This window comes from Lontra canadensis, unplaced genomic scaffold, assembly GCF_010015895.1.
Source record: "Lontra canadensis isolate GAN:19392208 unplaced genomic scaffold, GSC_riverotter_1.0 scaffold14, whole genome shotgun sequence".
Taxonomy (NCBI): domain Eukaryota; kingdom Metazoa; phylum Chordata; class Mammalia; order Carnivora; family Mustelidae; genus Lontra; species Lontra canadensis.
This window is the reverse complement of record NW_022631008.1, coordinates 24,475,363-24,496,837: the sequence shown is the minus strand read 5'-3', so window position 1 is coordinate 24,496,837 and position 21,475 is coordinate 24,475,363. Positions and strand designations below refer to the sequence as shown.

The window sequence follows — 21,475 nt, the reverse complement described above, 5'->3', positions numbered from 1 at the left end:
GCTAACACCTGTATTTTAAACACTTAGGCCTGTTTTAGAAATGATGTATATGCTCTGCAAACTCAAACTGTATTAAGCTAAAAAAGCTTTTTACTTCAAATTTTAGTTACACTTACTAATAGAAGAGATATGTAAGAAGTTTATAATTACAGATAACCAAAGTCAACAGTACACGATCTTTCGGATGTTTTACTTGAGAAAGCATGGAATAAAGCTGGCAGCAACAGAAGAATAGCAACAAAGGTTTTGCAGACTTGAAATGGCCATAGTAGGGAGATAGACAGCTGTTAGGCGCATTGAAGCCATGGCAGAGCCACCTAGAAAGCCATCTAAAAAGGCACGTAGAAACTATGGTGAAAACACAGATGATTTATGAACAAATTAGAATCCTAGTTGCAAGATCATTACTTGACATACAGCATGTGCTCAACACATACTCCCCATCAAATAGGGCAGAGCAGAAAAAGCACTAACTAGAAAATCCCATCCAGCTGAAGCCACTTAGAAGCCACTGTCATGGTTTCTTATTTATTACCAGGATGAAGATATGGGCTTATCCCTTAGTAATTTTAATCTTAGTTTTTATTTATTTATTTTTTAAAAGGTTATTTATTTATTTATTAGAGATCACAAGCAGGCAGAGAGGCAGGCAGAGAGAGAGGAAGGGAAGCAGGCTCCCCGCTGAACAGAGAGCCCGATGTGGGGCTCTATCCCAGGACCCTGAGATCATGACCTGAGCCACCAAGGCGCCCCAGTAATTTTAACTTTTTAAATAGAGAATGCGTTTTGTAGAAAAAAGTTAGGCTTTTTTTCTCTTAAAAATTATTCTAGTCTAGGAACCTATGAAATAAAAATTCTTTCCTTTATAAATTTTTCTTTTTTTTCTTTCTTTCTTTCTCTTTCTCTCTTACTCTTTCTTTCCTTCCTTCCTTTCTTTCTTCCTCCCTTCCTTCCAGCTTTACCTGTTTTAGAGAGAGGGCACGAGCAGGGGGAGGGGCAGAGGGAGAGAGAACCTCAAGCAGACTGCACTGAGCATGGAGATCATGAGATCATAGCCTTAGCTGGAATCAAGAGTTGGGATCCCTAACTGACTGAGCCACCCAGGCACCCCCCCCCCAATAAATTTCTTTCTAGCCTTTCTTAGTTCTTCATAGTTTATTTACCCTCACTTCTAATATATCTAACTAAAAAAAGGTTACTTACAGATCAGTTTTAACTGAATTTGTAATGTTTTGTTTTCTTGAGAAGCTAGCTAATAGAGGGAAGAGTCTTTAATATGAGGGTATTTAGTAAAGCTTTTCAAAGATTGCTAGCAGTCTCTAAAATAAGTAATAACTCAGTCCTAAAAGCACTTATTTAGAATAATAGCAAAGGTTGCAGGGAACTCACTGTTGAAAAACTTTATTTTGGGGGACTTGGTGTACTTTTAAAGTTTAGCATCTTATCTATTTTGCAAATAATTTAACTCTGTGGAAGATATTTACTGCTTCTGATCAGGGTTTTTGTATGTTTGTTTTCTAAAGCACTATCATCCATCTGTTTGTACAAGCCACAAGCCTTGTTATCTTTAACTTCTTAATTCTTTTCTTTTTTTATTTCCCTATTCCCATATTCTCTTTCCCACACCTTTTCACTACCATCAACAAGTACCAATAGCCCTACTTCCAAAAATGTTTCTTAAATTATCTTTCCTGTACCTCCATGATAATACCCTACCCCAAGTCATCCCATCTCTTAACCACCCATGCGGGAGTCCCCTAACTGGTATCCCTGCTTCCATTTTTTTGACCTACTACAATCCATTCTTCGTATAGTGGCTAGAGTAATTTTTTAAACACAAATCATACTATGCTTTTCTCCCACTTAAAACCCTTCATGTGTTTCTGTTGCATCTAGAATAAAATTGAAATTTAACTTCTAAGCTATGTGTGACCTGGTCTCCCATCTAACTTTCTAAACTCACTGTATCCACTTCTCTCTTTGCTCATGATGCTCTGTGTAGGTAGCTTGGCCTTCTTTCTGCTCCTCTCAAACACCGGACTCATTCACACTGCCTGCTTCCCAAAGCTTTTGTACTGCCGCTCCCTACTTCCCTTGACTGACTCCTTGACATCCAGGTCTTAGGTCCGCGATTACTTACTTCAAGTTACCTTTTACGACCTTCATAAGAATACAACCTTCTTTTAATTCTCCTATATCTATAATCTTTCTTTAATGATACTTAATCACTTTTTAAATGAACTTGTTCATTTATTTTCTACCTTATTTGTTTGTTCATTTATTTTCTACTTAGTTTATGTCTTACAGTTGACTCAATTGTAAGCTCCATCAGAATGAGGATTTTGTTTATCTTGTTCATCACTGTATCACCAGCATCTAGAAAGTACCCGGCCTATAGTAGGTGCCCAAAAATATTCATCGCGGGCCGCCTGGGTGGCTCAGTGGGTTAAAGCCTCTGCCTTCAGCTCAGGTCATGATCCCAGTGTCCTAGGATCGAGCCCCTTGTCGGGCTCTCTGCTCAGCAGGGAGCCTGCTTCCTCCTTTCTCTCTGCCTGCCTCTCTGCCTACTTGTGATCTCTGTCAAATAAATAAATAAAATCTTAAAAAAAATTCATCGAATAAAAGAACATTGTATTTAATGATAGCATTTCCTAGAGTGTGTTCCTTAAAATGCTAATCCTGTGAAATTCCTTTTTATGATCTTTATAATGTACCTGAATATAAATTAAAGGCTCTAAGATTACATTCCCCAAACTTGACAGTAGAACTTTTGCATAACACCTATTAATGTTTCCTGGAAGCATTGTTTATGAATTGATTTATGAATTTAAGAAAATGCTAGTGTAAGCAAACAGTTCTTATGCTGTTACCTGATGGACTTTGTTACTTACTTTTCTTTATGCCACAATTTTTTATGCCCCCATTTGTCAAGTCCTATGGTAGAAATTAGAGATTAAAAAAAGGAACAAGGCACAATATATACCCTCAAAGAACACACTGCTGTAATCCAGTTACTACAACAAATGTAGCAGAGGCGTGCAGTGTGGTTGGAATAAGACTAGGAGAATAAGACTAACTCTGCATTTGGGATGTTGGAACTTATCATTAGATGACGATCTCTTGGGTAGAACTGGTTTTTTGTTTGTTTGTTTGTTTGTTTTGTTTTGTTTTTAGTATCCCCTGGGATAGAATTTTGAAGGATGTAGGGATTTATCAGAGAATAAGGAAACAAGGAAGTTGGAGATCTATGCACTCATTGATATTGCCACCTGGTTCGTTTAATAAATTTGGTACCTAATAGGAAGCTAGATTACTTCTAGTGGTTTTAAACAGCATAATAATAATAAAAATAAAGCCCTCTTAATTTAGTTTGCCTTCCAAATCCACAGAACGCTTAAGAGTAGACTCCTAGCTTAGGCTGTTTTTTAGGTTCAGTTGCCCTTTAGTTTAGCCTGAAGCAATACATTGGTCCGGAACGTTATGTTGTCATCTTGCGCTCAGAGTGAAAACCAGCAGAGGCTGTGATAGAAACTAAAACACTGGTTTTCACCCTTGAGCGCATATCAGAATTGTCTGCAGAGCTTTAAAGCAGAACAAAAAAGTAGGTGCCTGGGTCCCATTGCAGACCTTCTAACTCACAACCTCTACTCTCATGTTGAAAAACCTCTAAAGTGGAGAGATTCCTCCTTATGCAATGTAAGATACTTTTACTCCAGCACGGTTGTTTTTCATTTCTGGAACATGAGAAACATTGATGTTTAACTATCAGCATGAGTATTACCAAGTGAAATAGCATGATTTTCTTTACTAACCCTAATGACTCAGTCCCATTGGCATTGTAATCAAAATTGATTGTATATATTTTATTAACAGCCATATATAATTGTGTGTCTGTGTCTGTGTGTGTAATACAACTCACTTTTCTTCGTAAGCCATTTAAATTTTTTTCTACTTGGACAGTTTTTTTGATATTATAGAATTATTTTAAGAGAAATCTAGACTTGAATTTCTAACTTAGACTTTTAAATATATCATTATATTATTGTACCTTATAGCACTTCCAGTTTTTTAAGTAGAGTACTCTTAGCTGCATTATGTATTTGAGATTATAATATTCAGGACGATATAAATTATGTCTGTTTTATTTGATACTGCTTCTAACAAAGGCATATATGGCTTCAAGCAAAGTTATCTTTTTTGAGGTTGGTAGAAGAAAATAGGCTTAGGCTTTGATTCTTAGAAAATTGATTCCATTTTCTATTGAAAATCATCTATTTTGAATCAAACATAGAGTTAATAAGTGAATACTCTAGTGTACACAAAAATAATAAATAATTATGTTTGGATAACTTATGCTTAAAATATAATACTTCTGATTTATCTAGCCAAACGTCTCAAGTCCAGTACCAGCTTTGCAAACATTCAAGAAAATTCAAACTGAAATCTACAAAACGGAGAATTAACATCATGTTCCGTAGATGAATGGTGGAAGATAGAGCTTGGTCCGAAAGAAGATAAACTGATTTTGACAAGTCAAGTTCCTAAGAAATGCAAGAACTTCAGATTTATTTTTAAATAAGAATTTTCCATTTTTCTTTCCTTTTCCATCCCCTTTTTAAGGGTTTGGGTCTTTTGAATATCCAGGCCTAGCAATGTCATTTATTTTAAAGTGTATTTGTTATAATAACATAAGGTGCAAGAACAATCTTCATTTTATTTTGTAGGCATATTATTACTCTTTGAGACTTCTGGTATCTCCTTATAAATGTAGTACTTAAGTAGCAGAGTTTTTGAAAACTAACATTTAAAAATTAATCAGTTATAGCAAAGACTTTGGAAAAAGAAATATATTTGCCAAAAGTAGCCGGTCCAAAGATTAAATTCACCATTGCAGTATTATTGTTACATATATATTTAATATCATATATATTATAAATAATATGTGACTCAATCTCTAGTTTCCTTAAAGTCACTTTTGAAACCACTAATTATAAACCTCCCTAGCAATTTTTAGAAGCAGGAAGGCACATTACATTTATCTTTGTAAAAAGATATATGGTAACTGGGTTCTTACTATAAATAGTATTTTGCGCCTTATTTTTGTCTTTATTTCATAAGTAATTTGAAATCACTGGACTGCTGTATTATATTCAGGGCAAGATGGATTCTTTTTCTACTAGGGATTTGCATTGTGAATTACATGAAGCTATTTGGCAATTTATAATTTATTACTACTTTAAATCAAACGTAGCATTATCACAATATATTTAAGTTGTGATTTTTTTTTTTAAATTAAGTTTCTCTTGGGTTATATGAAGATTTTTGGAGGGGAAAGAAAGGTGGGGTAAAAAAACCTTAAGGCTCAGAAAATAGATAGGGAAGGACCTAAGGGGACGCTCACCATAAAACTGTTGAATGGTTCATGTTGAGGGCATGAGTTAAGATGAGAGTCTGATACAGAAAGCATTTAGGATAAGATGTTTATTTTTTTTCTAAGTTATTTAAACAGATAAATGTGACATGATGGAAATGAAGTCAGATGTTTCACTGTCAGAAAGCAAATTCTATTTTGGAATGTTTAAATCAAGCTTTCTTTAAGCTTCATTTCAGAATTGGGCATAACTTTTTTCCTCAGGTTTTTAGTGCTAGGTATTTCATTTGTTAATTCCTGCTTGCTTGCTTGCTTGCTTGGTGAAAATAGGCTTTGTTTTAAATGTTGAGAGAATGAAGTCTGCTCTATATAGAAGTAAGAGTTAGGTTAAATAGTAGAATTTTAATCCCTTTGTATACTATAACTGCTCTATAATGAGGTAAGAAAGTTTTGAATTTTTTTTCATGTTTACTGTATATGCAGAGTGAGCAAGAAGGCTCATCTTTGGATATATAACATATCCAGAAGCTGTTACAGGTTTTCTAGTCTGCTGTGATCCACTTAAAATGTGCTGGGGTTTATTCCACTGTCACTGTTCATGCTGCTGATACTAATAGCACTGTCTTGATTTGAAGCATAGAGTTGAGGGCCATTGAAAGCAATCTGTCATTAATGCAGATAAAACCAGTTTACATATGCAGAGTTACAAACTGGCATATTTGAATCTGTAAGTAGTGACTCTTTGATCACCTTTCAATGTTATGTGTTTCTAAAAACCATTGCTTTTGGATATGGTTGCTAATAAGCACTTTAGAAAAGAAAAAACAACTTTTACTATTTTTCTGGTTGAGTCGTTGGTCTTTAGAAGTAGCATCAGCAATAGATTTCAAAAGTAAGTATTAAGCATTACACTAAAGTGTGTAGATACTTCATTTTTAGGTGATACTGAAAAATTCTTTGCATAGTTTCAAATTCTGAGACACATTGCTTATGTGTGTGCATAAGATCATCTTTAGCTTTTTGACACTTTGAAATAAAGGAAGTAATTTAAGGAAATTGCAGTGCCATATTTGTTTTTTTTTATGTTTTTTTGTTTTGTTTTGTTTTGTTTGAGAGAGAAAGAGAGCAAGGGGGTTGGGAGGGGAAGGGAAGGGAAGAGGGAGAGAATCCTAAGCAGGCTCCACACTCAGCATGGAACCCAGTGCAAGGCATGATCTCACAACCCCGTGATCGTGATCTGAGCCAAAAAATCAAGATTCAGATGCTTAACTGATTGACCCACCCAGGCGTCCCAAGCCATATTTGATTTTTAAATGCATTTTTAAAACTTCAGATGTAACTGAACATCACATTTCAGTTTTTCAGGCATTGAGTTTAACTGCCTACTTTAAAAGTACCATCTAGGGGCGCGTGGGTGGCTCAGTGGGTTAAAGCCTCTGCCTTCGGCTCAGGTCATGATCCCACAGTCCTGGGATCGAGCCCTGCATCAGGCTCTCTGCTCACCAGGGAGCCTGCTTCCCCCTCTGCCTGCTTCTCTGCCTACTTGTGATCTCTGTCTGTCAAATAAATAAATAAAATCTTAAAAGTACCATCTAATAATTTTGTTGTAAATAAAAAATGTGCTTGTGGATTATTTATTTTTTTGTTGGATTTGAGAGGTTGAACTAGCATCAGCTATCCTAAAGTAACTCTAAATCAGTAACACCAGAGATTAGTTGGTAAATGTTACTTCTAATGGGACGGCATTTTCTGATGTTTCATGGATGGGCTCTAATTCTACTGCAGCGTACTCCTTATAAAGTGAAATGTTTTCCCAGAACATTATATACAGTTGGGGTTGCTTTCCTGACCAGAGACTTGACATTGTATAAATAATAGACATCAGCAGCAATGAATTAAGAAAGCAAAATTACACTAGTAACCTTTGTAACAGTTGCAGATAGAAAAAAATTACGTTCCAAGTACATTGTTTTCCGAGCTAGAAGAAACCTTAGAGGTCATCTGGTCATAGACTCCTAGAGCCAAATGGATCCCTAAAGATCACTTGATCTAATCTGCCCTCTGCATGGATTCCCTCTAAAAAGTGTATCATTTATTTCCTCTCTCTTAACTAAGGAAGCAGAACATCATAGAGCTCCTTATTTATGACTGAGCCATTGTTTGATAGTTTTAAAATTGAGATTTGAAATACCTAATCAAATGTTTTTCTACTCGGCTTATCTTGTAAAAATTCCCCAAAATGATTGTATTGATTATAAAAAGGACTTAAGCCTATGCTGAATTATACATCTAGCACATAAAAGTTACAACTCCACTAAAATTTGCTTGTTTTAAACTATTACATTGGGCATAATAAATATTAGTCATACATGTAACAAACTTAATAACCAGAAATTTTCTTTGTCTCCTTGAAACTAAAGAGAGCTTTTAAAAGATAATATGACCTGACTTGTGCTTAAAGTAGGGAGGTTTTCAATAATAATTTTTAAAATCGCCTTTTCCTGTGATAAACAAATGCATTAAAAAAAAATCCCAGTACCCAAATGCAATAAAAATATTTCAAACCTTTAAAAGGAATGATACGCCCATTTTAGCTAGTTATTTTAGCAAATCCTCCAGTGTCTTACCTAAGTGCCAGAATTGGTATCCAAAAGATTTGCCCAATGCGTTGGAAGTGAAAAACAATTCAGCAACTATCTGGAATAATTGTAGACAACTAGAATGTAGATAGGATTGAAAATTATTAGCTTATCCTGTTTTGACTTCTGAGGCAGAAGAGTAATCAGAAGAAGTTTGGAGGTTTTCTGGTCACCGGAATGTGTTATTTTCAGAGGCAGGCACTCACAACGGTGATCCCTGTTTCCAGAGGGGAAGTTACAGCTTCCCTTTTCTCTCTCCTATTAGTACCTCATTTTCTACATTCATTTGAAGTGCTGTTGCCAGTAATGTAATAGGAGCTGACATATAAACGGCTTGACCTTGACCTTTTAAAATCCAAATCCTCTTCGTATCTTGACTGTTCTTCACTAAATAAGGCAGTGTTTTTTGTACAACTCAGGAACTCTTACCAGCCCAAATCCAGCGTTTCCCACCTTACCCTCCCTGCCCCACCCTGACACATATACACATGCTTTCTCTCATTGCTTTTCTCCTATGGGTTTGGAGAATTGATAACTGTGGTGTGGGCAAACAGCACAGGATGTAAAGAGTGTGAGTGAGCAAGTAGACTCTCCAGATTTAATCTCTCCCCTTGCACCTTCACCCTGTGATTCTCAAATGTTTATACAGGAGGGACCTAGGGATGGAAAGCTGTATGGAAAAGGAGCACTGGGAGTCCCTTGTCTTGAAACTGTATGTGCATGGCAAATTCAGTGGGTAGTAGTAGGTGGGAATAGGTATCCCATTCATATCCATGAAGGATGGATAGATATCCATATCCACAGAGGGCTGAAACTGCTTGAAATTACACTGCTTGGCACACTTAGTTCACCATCCTCTGAGGACTTCTTGCATCAACTCACATCTCAGCAGCAGCATGAAATGGTTGTTTGGCTTCTTTGGCTGTTACTCCCAGGTTTATGTTCTCTTCATCTGGAGATTCTCTGTTCCTTTTTTCCCCTGTCTCCTAATACCCAGTAATGGCGTCACAGGAACTATCCTTTGTAGGTTGGCTATTGTCGCCAAATCTGCACCACTCATTCTGTGTCGTTGAAACACCAGGGATAGGTGCTTGGATGGGTACAGAAATTTCTCTTGTAACCAACCCCACCATGCTGGAAGTGATTTAGAGAATGTAATCTCTGACCTGGCCAGGCTCTGGAAAACCCTTTTTGGGGGTGGGACCCTTGCTTATTGATGGCCTGATTTCATGAGGCATATCCGTATCACTTCTAGCTCTCAAGGCCACCCAGCTCCTTGGATCTAAGCCCTATCAACGACTCTTGTTTCCATAGTGCCACCAGTTTTATTTGCCCCAATTAGTTTCACCAACAGCAAAAATTCAAGTGACCTGATAGGAGTGTGGTGAAGTGTAAGTTTGCCAGTACTTTAAAGAAATCAGTCCTCTGCCTTCAGGACTGCAAAGTTTCTAGTGAGAGGTCTGCTATAATTCTTACATTTATTCTTCTATGTATAATATTTTTACTGTTTTCTGGCTACCTTCAAGATTTCCTCTTAATTTTTGATTTTTAGCAGTTTTACTATGATATGTCTAGGTATATTTTCCTCTGTATTCTCCTTGGCATTATCTGAGCCTCTTAGATCTTTTCATTGTCTTTCATTAATTTTGGAAAATTCTCAGCCATTCTACTATCAAATACACTTCTGCCCTCTTCTCTCTCTCATTGCCTTCTGGGATTCCAATTAGATTTGTTAGGTGATGTGATATTGTCTCGCAGCTTTATTGGATGCACTCTTCTGTTAATTCACTCTGACTTTCGCTTTGCGTTTCAGTTTAGATCATTCCTTTTTTTTTTTTTTTTAAAGATTTTATTTATTTGAGAGAGAGAGAAAGTGAACAGGGGGAGTGGCAGAAGGAGAGGGAGAGGGAAAGAATCTCAAGCAGAATCCCTGCTGAGCATGAAGCCTGACATGGGGCTCAGTTTCATGATTCTGAGATCATGACCTGAGCTGAAGTCAAGAGGCAGTTGCTCAACTGACACCAAGACAATTTGGCACACAGGCACCCCAGTATTTTATTTGTTTTTAAAGATGTATTTATTTGAGAGACAGAGCACAAGCACAAGTGGGGGGAGGGGCAGATGGAGAGAGAATCCTCAAGCAGACTCCCCACTGAACAGGGAGCCCCATGCAGGGATTGATCCCAGGACCCTAACATCATGACCTGAGCTGAAACCAAGAGCTGGCTGCTCAACTGACTGAGCCACCAAGGTGCCCCAGATTGTTTAGTATTTTAAAGTTCCTGTTGGATAGTGTCAATATCTGGGCCATCTCTGGATCTAGTTCTGTTGACTACTTTATCCCTTGACAATATTATTGTCATTTTCTTCTTGATTTTTAATTTGTCTTATAATTTTTGGTGAAATGCCAGACATTGCATGGAAAAGAACAGTAAAAATTAAGACAAAGGAACACCTATGTGGCTCAGTCAGTTAAGTGTCTGCCTTTGGCTCAGGTCATAATCCCAGGGTCCTGGGATTGAGTCCCATATTGGTCTCCTTGCTGAGTAGGGAGCCTGCTTCTCCCTCTGCTTAGAGCTCTCCCTTCTTGTGTCCTCTATCTCTGACAAATAAATAAAATCTTTAAAAATTAAAAAAAAAAAAGAAACTGAGATAAAAAGTATTCATACCTGCACATAGGCAAACCTTTCTATCAGACTTTCAGTATGGAGTGAACTGAATGTCTCCTACCAGTAGTTGATTTGGATTTAGGTTTTATAGGTTAATATCATTACCTTCAGTATATGATAGGCTTCAAATTCCTCCAGTGGTAGACTGCTGCTACTTTGTGTTTGGTGTGTGGCCTGGAATGCCAGAGAGTTTTTCTTGGTGTTCCTACTTCACCTTCAGCTTTCAGCAGACTGCATACATGTGCAACAAATGGGATCTCTCTCCATGGTCATGTCCCTCTCTCAGCTGTAGAATTCTGTTGCTGGTTTCTTTGTGCAAGGCTTATGGTTGGGGCAGGCAGTCTCATGCAGGTCCTGGGGTCTTGAGTTTTAGGGTGAGCCTCTCTCTCTCTCCATGGCAATTAGACTCTGCATTGTAATGGGGTGAGGTCTTAAATGGGAATGAGTTTTCTGTCCCTGTCTCACTGGCACCAGACCTCTGCTCTGTATCAGTGAAGAATCCTGGGGACAGGTGGGTTTCCTGCCTTCCTTCAGCACCTGATGGCTTTTTCTTTAACTCCTCCTCCACCACAGCCAAACTTTTCTTGGCACCAGGGGACAGGAAGGTTTTGTACACTCCTCTAGTGGCAAATGGCTTTTTCTTTGTATGGGAGAATTTCTTTGTATGCCTCTCTCCTAGTGATATCTGGTTGTCATCTGCTCATCTCACCAAAGGAAGGCTCTTTCAATCCTTTTGATCTGCCCCCCAGTCTTTCTTACAAACACCCAGGGAGGACTATGGAAAGTGCTGGCAAATGGGGCAAACTCCCTTGTATCCATGGCCCCTGGAGATTCCAAGTTGTCATGCTAACTCACACTTGGTCTTTAAGCTTTAAGCTTTTGTTAACATATCAGTTTTTTCCTTCTTACTTTTTTGGGCTGCTTCTCTTCTTCCTGTACTCTGCACAAAGCAAAACAGTTTGTAGGAGCAGTGCTTAAGGCTTTCTGTATCATAAGTAGGGCTAGAACTCATTGATTGCTTCTTTGTTGTCAACTCTAAGATTTTACTGGACAGCAAATTGCTCAGTAGTTTAATACATCCAAAGAGGTAAAACAGGCAGTGAGGGCCTTAGCCAGTTGACTGGAATTGTGGCGATGGGAGGTCCAAGTACACTGCAATCATGTCTAGTATGTCCTATAATGGAGGGGACATCATGACAATGAAAGGGAAGAACTGTGTGGTCATTGCTGCCGAAAGGTGCTTTGGCATCTAATCACAGGTGGTGACCATGGACTTCCAGAAGATCTTTCCCATAGGTGATTGGCTGTACATAGGCCTGGCTAGGCTCACCACCAATGTCCAGACTGTTGCCCAGCACCTCAAGCTCCAGCTAAACCTGTATGAACTGAAGGAAGGTCAGCAGATCAAGTCTTATACCTCCCTGGGCATGGTGGCCAATGTCTTGTATGAGAGATGGATTGGCCCCTACTACACAGAGCCAGTCATCACTGGGTTGGACCTAAAGAACCTGAAGTGCCTCATTTGCTCTCCAGACCTTATCTGCTGCCCCATGGTGGCTGACAACATTGTGATCAGTGGCGCCTGCTCCAAATAAATGTATGTGATGTGTGAATCCCTCGGGGCCTGACATGGATCTAGAACACTTGTTTGAAACCATCTCACAAACCATGCTAACGCTGTGCATCGGGATGCACTGTCAGGCATGAGATTCATTGTCCACATCATTGAGAAGGACAGAATTACCACTAGGACACTGAGGTCCTGAATGGACTAAACTTCTGTTCTCAGAGCCTACTTTTTTTTTTTTTTTAATGAAATAGTTTTGTCTTCAAGAAAGCAAAAGTTAAAGAGGTAAAACAAAAAACAAGATTGACAATTATAAAAGCAATAAAAAGGAACCAAATCCCAAATAAAAAGATATGGTAGCTGAAATTAACCTAATAGAAAGGTTTTATGGCAAATAAGGCATTGTTAAAAAGTTAATTCAAAGTAAGTTAGAAGAGTTTCTCCAGAAGAAAACTTAGAGAAAAGTTTGGAAATACAGATTGGGTAGGGGGTGGATAAGAGGTATAAGGGATGCATTAAGAAGATTTAATATAAATGTGATTAAGATTCCCTGAAGCAAAGGAGAAAGAAAATGGGATGGAAGCAATTTTTGAAAAGATAATAGCTGAGAATTTTCAAAACTGGTGAAAAATGTAACAAATTAAGAAGCCTGAACAGAATTTAAAATAAACCAAAAAAACCGAGTCACATTCATAGCAAATGAAAACCAAAGAGAAAATCTTATAAAAAAGCTAGAGAAAAGGTAAGTTACCCTTAAAAGAGCAACAATTAAACTTATTGCTTGTTTCTCAAAAGAAATAAAGCCAGAAAGACAAATAGAGTATTTTCAAAGTTCTAAAAGAAAGTAACTAACAATTGAGAGTTATATGCCCAGCCAAAAATGTTCTTCAAAATTAAAAGGGAAAATAATGGCACATCTGGACATAAGAACAGAAAATTCTCACAAGCAGGCCTACATATTCAAGGAAATACTAAAAACAGTTCTTCAGACAGAAATAAAGTGAACCTAGATGGAAACTCAGAGGTATTGGAAGATAAGATTGATGTAAAGGGTAAAATATATGGATAAATTTAAATAATAATGACTGCATACAATAAAAATATTCTTTGGGATGTCTCTCTATATATGCTCTCTATATATTCATTAATCTATATGAGAGAATGAATAGTATAAAAACAGAACAATGGCATAAAATTCAAGAGGGGATTATTTTTGGAGTCAAAATGTTTTAAGGTCTTTGCATTATCTGAAAAGTTTATTTCTTTAGGCCATTCCTGGAAGTAGAATGGATTGTCAACTAGGTACTGGTCAAGAACTTTGTGGTTTTTAAGTTGGACTGAAGACACATTCTGACTCGGATCCAATTCCATTCCTTTCATTCCATCTTTTAGGATTTTCTTCTGCTCTTGACTCTTCATATTTCTTAAGGAAGCAGCTTACCATGAAAGAAAAAGCAAGGGCTTTAGGATCAATCAGACCTGGGCTTAAACTCCTGTTTTTCCCCTTACTTGGGCAAGCAATTTTCTTCTCTGAGCCTTCACTTTGGGAGGGCTATGAAAATGGGAGGTAGTAATACTGCCCTCACAAGATTATTGTGCAAATTAAATGAGAGTAAGTATACCAATACAGTCCAATGCCCAATATCCAGTACGTCATATCACTCAGTCGGCACTCGTTTTTTCCCCTTATGGATGGCACTGTGCAACTGGCACTCAATTGAACACCCTCTCGGAGCCATGGTTTCCTAGGGGCCTTATATTGGTGACTATTATCCCTCCTCTCCTGACTCAATTGTAATCTTCCCCAGTTCCGGGACTATATATCTCCCTTTCCTCTCGTCCTCCTAGTTCAGTGAATGGCATTTGGGGGAAGAGTAATACTTGCTTGAGGAAAACACATGTAAATGAGATGAAATGCATTCCTGCACTATACGTTATGTTGGAAGATGTCTTCATAGCAGTTCTACCCAGAAAGATATTTGAGACCCCTTCAGCTGCCCTGGAGAAGCATAAATGGTGAAAACATATTTAATGGGAAGAGAGAACTGCCATTGTACCATTCAGGAACCTTCTAGGTTAAGCCCTGAAGATTCTAGGCTGGAGGCAGTTCTGAGTATCATGGATTGCTGCCCTTAAAACTAGCATCTTAAGTTGTATATAATACCTTTTCTGGGCAAGGGTCCCATCTATTTAATCTCTGCTAGATGAGTATATATTAGATCTGACTGTTGAAAAATACCAAGTTAAACCAGACAGTTAAAAAAAAATCAACATGATGCCCATAACTGGCTTAATTTATCTTTCCTTTCAGTAATCCCACATATTACCTACTTATTTGCTGTAATGAACATGCCATTCAGCTAAAATAAGATTAACTGCTTAAACCATGGCATTACAGGCAGAGAACTTTAATGCCGCTTTGTGTTTCATTGTAAAGTTCAGCAGTTAAACGATACGGTGTTGTCGTTTCTTCCTTTGTAATCAAGATGGTTTCACTTAGGATTAGTGCTCCCCAGCCGATTCTCCTGATGGAACATTTGAAGCAGCAAATTTATATGTCTAGGTTAGAGGCTGGCAGCAATAATAAACTTCAGAATCAAACCTGTTGGCCTCATCAGCACTCAAATTGCACTGCTCTTTGTGAGGCCCCCCTCTGCTCCAATGGTGATGGAAATCTCGCCTGCCACGCAGACTATGGTAGGCAAATTGGAAGGGGGCTTGGCCGTGCATCTGGAAAATAACACTGTGATGACTCAGATGGGATCAGAGTTCAGAATGTTAATCCAAGTTCCTCCCAAGTCAATGAACATTCACCTGTTCTCTGCATCAAGGTCAAATCCCACTTCAATAGAGTTTTTCTAGGCTGTTCCAGCCCCCACTCATCTCTCTTTTCTTTGACATTTAATTGCAATTATAGTTCTCCCTACATAAGGCTATTTATCAATTTATATGGTTCTTATCATTGTTCTATACAGGCTAACACTGTCCCTTTGGTTAGGAGAAGTTCAAGACTAGCATCTACGTGGGCCTGGGCCCAAAGGGGCATTTTTTTTTTTTTTTTAACAATTGCTCATTGATTGGAGGAAATGCCCTCTGTGTGATGTGACCCATTATGACTCTGCCTGGATATCCACAGTGGGGACTACCAGCCCCAACCGAGCCTTCAAGGGTCCCCTGTCCTTATCATGTCTTCTGTTCCATGGAGCATATTGCAGAGAGTGAACATGGAGACAAACAGATTTGTCCATCTATTCATTGATTTTTTTTTTCACTCAGTAAGTATTTATTAAGCGCCTACTGTGTACCAAGTCCTTTCAGAACCCTAAGAACCGAGAGACATCTTCCTGACCATTTTGGTGGAGATGGAGAAAACAGTTTAAAAGAATTAGAAGAAAACTCCTTTCTTCTCACAGAGTACCCTTCAGCCCCAATTTTTTGGGCAGGAGCACCTTCTATAATGCTTCCTTTCCCTGTTTGCTTATTTACCTCTTCTGCCCATTCTGATTTCTCCTTCTCCCCTCAAACCACTGTGATAGATGGGACGGACAGCCCCTCCCACTGCCTCCCTTACTGTGATAATAGCAGGCTATTGAATTTTCCTGTGTGAAACTGGTTTGCTCAGGTCTCTGCCAAGCAGGCTGCACTTCCTAGGTTGGATGGATTCCAGGTTTGCTCCTCTGGATAGGACTTAGTGTGGGTCAGGATTCCTCAGTGGGTAGGAAGAGGGTGGGGAGAGAAGAGGGAGACTAGGTTGGTCCTGCCCTCTCTGCCTAAGGAATTAGATGGATTATTTAATGAATTATAAACAGGGCCCCCTGCCTTGGATCTACTTCCACCCCAAGCCCAATAATTGTTGACCATGTTTTGTCCCCTCCAAGGGAAAGCCAGAGCCTCAATTGCCCATGGGATGATCTGAGACTGTTGCTGACATTCAAGCTGGACTTCTTGGGAAACCTGAGGTCATTCTCTGGACAGGTGTGAATCCAATAGTGAAGTACCCTATTCCCCTGCTTCCTTCATTTTTCTGGCAGAAATAGGGGCTATACTAGAATGTTAAACTGTTAGAACCCAGGGGGCCTTCATCATCCTTTATTCCAGGCTTCCTTATTTTTCAGATGTAGAAACTACAACTAGTCAAAGTGGTTTACCCAAGTAGATGGAACTATAGTGGCAAAGCCAGGGCTGGGACCCATGTCCCCTGACTCCCAAACTATAGCCAGGGCTACACCGTGCCATCTCTCCACATTTCCTTTTGCATCACTCTGTTCCCATACCTCCTTTTACTGCCTCTCAATCAATTCCTTCTCTCTTGACTGACACATCTGTTTTTCTTCCTCTTAAAATTTCAAAAGCAAAAACTACCAGTGTCAGAATGGAAAAAAACAAAAATGACCAAAACTGGTTTCTTGGACATTCTCCTAACACCTTTGATTTGTCCATTGTTTGCTAATAAATATTTCTTAGACACTAATGTGCTTAAGCATTCATTTCATTGAATTTGCTGTGAACTCTTAAGTGTTTATTAAATCTATTTCTAATAGGAAGAGCATACTCTTTCTTTCTTTCTTTCCTTCTTTCTTCCTTCCTTCCTTTCTTTTTTCCTTTCTTTCCTTCCTTCCTTCACACTCGTTTTGATTACAAGTGGCAGAACCCAACTCAAATTAGCTTACACATAAGAGATTTATTGGACTCCATAGCAGGAAAGTCCAGGAAGTGATGTCACTTCCAGTTTGACTGGACTGAGGAACTCAACTGGTTGCCCTATGCACCCTTTGTCCACTTATCTATGTTGCCATCATTCTTTCCCACTACAGACAGGTGCTCTCCATGAAGTTAAAAAAAAAAAAAACAGCTTGCTGGTGGTCCTCATTCACATACTTCCAAAAAGTTACACTCCTTCTCCTCCGGCTCCAAATTGAAGAGTCTCAGAAAATGGCTCAAACTGGCCCAGACTGGGTCACATGTTGCCCATCCCTGGGGACCAATCACTGTACCTAAGAGAATGAAGTACTATCATTGGACCTAAGGGTCTACGCTTGGTGGCCCTGATCACTAATGCACACACTCATGTCCTTGCTCATCTGTTCCAAAGGCAGAGTCCTGCAACTTGGCAGCCTTGCCAAAATCCTATGGAGTGGCAGAGGAACGAGTATCTACAAAGACAACATTGGAAGGCAATTACCTGGAATGACAAATTGGTAGATTCCGACTTTAAACCCCTTCCCACTGTGTCCCCTGAAAGCAATCTACTTCCGAGTTCTTTGGAGTAGATCTTAACCTGTCATCTGCTTCCCATTCCTGCTATATACTTCACTTGTCATTAGCGCTGCAGTATCTGCTCACTGGGTGTCAACTCCTTTCTCTCTCTTTCCTGACCACTTAACACATTACCAGGTTAATACTCTTGTATTCTGATCTTATTTGCATATGACTCAAAAGTCTTCTTGACGGGGAATCTCAATAGTCAAGATCCACTGATTGCTCAGGTTTGGAAGTTGTGATCTGAGTAGAGCTTGAGGTGGGGCAAAATAAGAGATAGTAGAGCTTTCTGGTTTCTTTTTGATTTCATACTACCTGGAGTTAGTGTCAGGTCTCAAAGGTTAAGGACTTTGTTCCACAAAACTGCCCCCCATCTCTCACTTCAGATGCCAATCACAAGTCTGGTGTTATTCCCTGTACTTCAGACTGACCGACTATATAACCGGGGTTTTCCCAACCTTCTTTTCGGGTTTGATAATTTGCTACAATGACTTCACTCAGGGAAACACATATTTATCAGTTTATTATGTAATTAAGAATATGATATAGAATACGGATGAACAGTCAGATAAAGAGATACATGGGAGAGGTACAGGGTCTTAAGTGCAGCCTGTGTGGTTGGGGTACATCACCCTCCCCACATGTTGGTGTGTTTACCAACCCAGAAACTCTCTGAATCCCCTGTACTTGGGAGATTTTTATGAAGGCTTCATCACGCAGGTATGAGCAATTACTAACTCAATCTCTAGCCCCTTCCCAAAACTTCCCAGAGAAGAGGGGGTGGGATTGAAAATTCCAAGCTTGTAATTATGGTTTGATCTTTCTGGTGACTGGCTCCCATCCTGAAGCTATTCTGGGGACCACCAAGAATTGCTTCATTAGAACAAAAGACACACCCAGGAAATTCCAAGCAATTTTGTGTCCGAACTACAGTCAAAGGCCAAACATTAGGACAAAAGATGCTCCTAGTGCTCTTACTACTTAGGAAATTAAAAGAGTTCTAGGAGCTCTGTGCCAGGAACTGGGAAGCAGAGACCAATATATATATTTACTATTATTATTTCACAAAGTCCTTTATCTTTCCCCTTTCCCACCATCCTGCTGCTTGGAATATGGCTGTAATGGCTAGAGTGCCATCTTGAAAGAAAGGACAAGGGCTGTGCAGAGCAGAGCAATGAGCCTGAGTCCTTGACACCATGGGGCCCCCTACCACCTCAGGACTGCCCACTCAGATTTTATGTGAAGGAAGAATAAGCTTTCATCTTGCTTAGACTACTATTATTCTGAGTTTGGGGTCATTCACAGTTAAACCAACACCAACTGATTCAGTATATTTCAAGTGAACAGATGAAAAGAGAAATTCTGTTTTGCACTAAGGGACAAGATAATGCATTATATTGCTCGTCCAGGATGGGGTGAATATGTGGTAGCCTGGTGTGAAAAAGAGTGAAAAACTAGGTATGTGTTTTGGGGGACTTGGTAGGAGCAATGTTACTTCCTAAAAGTAACCAAGGACAAGGCTTGGAACTCCTTTCTTTCTCTGCTATTGGTCCTTAATCTACAGGTACAAATCCCTTGAGAATCCAGCGTCCAAACTGGCAAGATAATAATAGTGTTCTATATTGTGTTTGGCTCTTTATCTCATAAATAAGAAACGCTAAGCAATTAATAGAGAGATAAAGATGCATTCTCAGATAGTTTGAAAATGGAAATATACTTAATAAAGATAAAAAGGAGAACTCCAACTTATTGACAGTCTTTGATGTTTTAAGCACTGTGCTAAGTATTTTACAAACATTATGTCAATCTAACAACAATCTGATGTGCTAACTACTGTTTTATCTCCATTTTCTTGATAAGAAAACTGACATTTAGGAAGGGGAAGCATTAATAGAATCACGCAATAAGAACGGATCCGCCTGACTTTGGAACCCATACTCCTAAGCAATACTCTGAAGCTGTGAAGAAAATAGGTTTTATTAACTCAAGATCTCTTTTAACAGCTTCATTGTGCAAATGAGTGCCAGTTGGTTTATCAGTCAGGTTCCCCACAGGAAACAGAATTCACCCCCAGATAGCTTGATGAAGAGACTAGAACAAAGGGGCTACCTTGAGAGGTGCAGCCAGGGTTGAGGAAATGAATAAGGGATTTTGAGTCTGACACTCGAAGGAAGCCATTATTTTCCCCAGGGTGGGAGGGGTAAGGGGAGGAAAATGGTATTGGAGCCTGGTGAGAGCTAGAGCACGAGAGATGGGCCATCCGAGGGGAGACATAGTTGTGGAACTTCATGGCTGCCAACAGAGACACGGCTCCTAAGCAGGGAGGTCAGACAATAAGGCCTTATCACTCTCTCCTTTCACCCTCTCATCTGAGGGGATCCATCTCCTTGGGCACGGAGCAGGGCAGGGAAGGATGGAGAATGAGGTGGACTGGCTCCTCATGCCCAGGGGGAGCCTTTCAATGAATCTTGAAGGCAAGCAGAGAAATGATAACCAGCACATCCCATCTCTGAGCTACAACAGCTCTGTAATCCAGCCATCATTCAGACTTTGATGAAAAATGGCCTCTCTGGGCAATTCTAGGAACAAGTCCCACAGGATCAAGGGTAGCTCTCAGAGCTCAGTACCCCTCACTCACTTATGCTGCTTTGCAAGGATAGCCCTACAGAAGGCAATCTGCTGGGCGGTGTGGGCAAGTTCATCTCGCAGGCCCAGGGTCTTCTCTTCCTCAGTGTGGCCTGTCCAACCAGCCTTTAGCACACTCTCAGCCTTCATTGCTGAATTCCTTCACGCAAGAGGGAGGAGAAGCTCCTGTCAGATTGTAGAAGTAGATGACGGTCAAAAAGAAGCTTTTTCAAGGATTAACATCTATTTCTTATTTGGGCCTAGTGTGGTCATTTATTTTTTGAAAAATCCATGAATATTTTATCAATAGGAACCAAAAGTTTGTTTCAAACTGTGGTAGTGGACACTTCTTCTTCTTCTTCTTCTTTTTAAAGATTATTTATTTATTTATTTATTTGAGAGAGAGTGAGTGAGTGAGTGCTTGCTAGAGGGAGGGCAGGGGCAGAGGGAGAAGGAGAGAGACTTTCAAGGGACTCAGTGGGAAGCTTCGAGCCAGATGCAGGGCTCAGTCTCAACACCCTAAGATCAGGGCCCTGAGCTGAAACCAAGAGTTGGACACCTAACCCACTGTGCTACCCAGGCACCCCAGTAGGTAAACACTTCTTAAACGACACATGACAAGGCCCGTTCCACTCTTAGTTGTGTTTATCTCATATTATTCACAAATTTTCTATTAAAAGGAAGCAAGAGAGGTGAGAAAACATTTGGCGTGAAATGAAGAATAAATACATTGGTAATCTACTGTCTTTTGACTGTTTAAGAAGGAAAAATTCTACAATTTTTAGTTTTCTTTCAGAGCATATTTTCTAGTCATTGGCTAAGAAAAAAATTGGTATTGCAAAGAGAAGGAAAAGGTAAATTCTGATCATAAAAGCCTCCAGGAAGCACAAGTGATTGATTGAGTGACACTGCCCACCTGGGGTACAATTTAGTTTTCTTGAGAAAATGTCTGGAAAAAAGTCAGCAGCCTGCACTTTCCGGTCAAGGCTTTTATAATCACTTATTACCACCTTTGGGGCCACTAGGACATAAAATCAAATCATCAGGCAAATTATAAAATGGTACTCTTAGGGATTATGAAGATAATGAGTAATTCTACTTTTAGATGTATGATGAAACCACATTATATCTCAGTTTTTTTGTGGTTGTCTTATTTTAAAAGCATTTTTTAAAGTTATATTTTTGTAAATTGTGTTTCTAACTTGGTGTTCTTTCCCAAAACAGTTTTGTCACATTTTTCTGTTTATGATGGTCCCTAAAGGGCTAGTTTATTCATAAAAAAGGAGTAACACCAATTCTGGCTCTAATAGGCAGAACACCAAAATTTAGGAGGAAAACTCTTTCT

The 21,475-nt window shown here is 39.2% G+C and overlaps 1 protein-coding gene and 1 pseudogene across 1 annotated transcript in view; both read left to right on the top strand.

Annotated features, from left to right (window-relative positions):
• The window catches only part of OSTM1 (osteoclastogenesis associated transmembrane protein 1), a 32,674-nt gene extending 27,594 nt beyond the window's left edge, over window positions 1-5,080 (top strand). Inside the window, exon 6 of the mRNA XM_032858259.1 lies at window positions 4,386-5,080. Coding sequence (XP_032714150.1) covers window positions 4,386-4,441 — 56 coding nt within the window. The 3' untranslated portion in view covers window positions 4,442-5,080. The remainder of the gene's footprint in view (window positions 1-4,385) is intronic.
• Window positions 5,081-11,839: 6,759 nt separating this feature from the next.
• Window positions 11,840-12,454, top strand: LOC116868148 (annotated as a pseudogene).
• The last annotated feature ends 9,021 nt before the right edge of the window (window positions 12,455-21,475 follow it).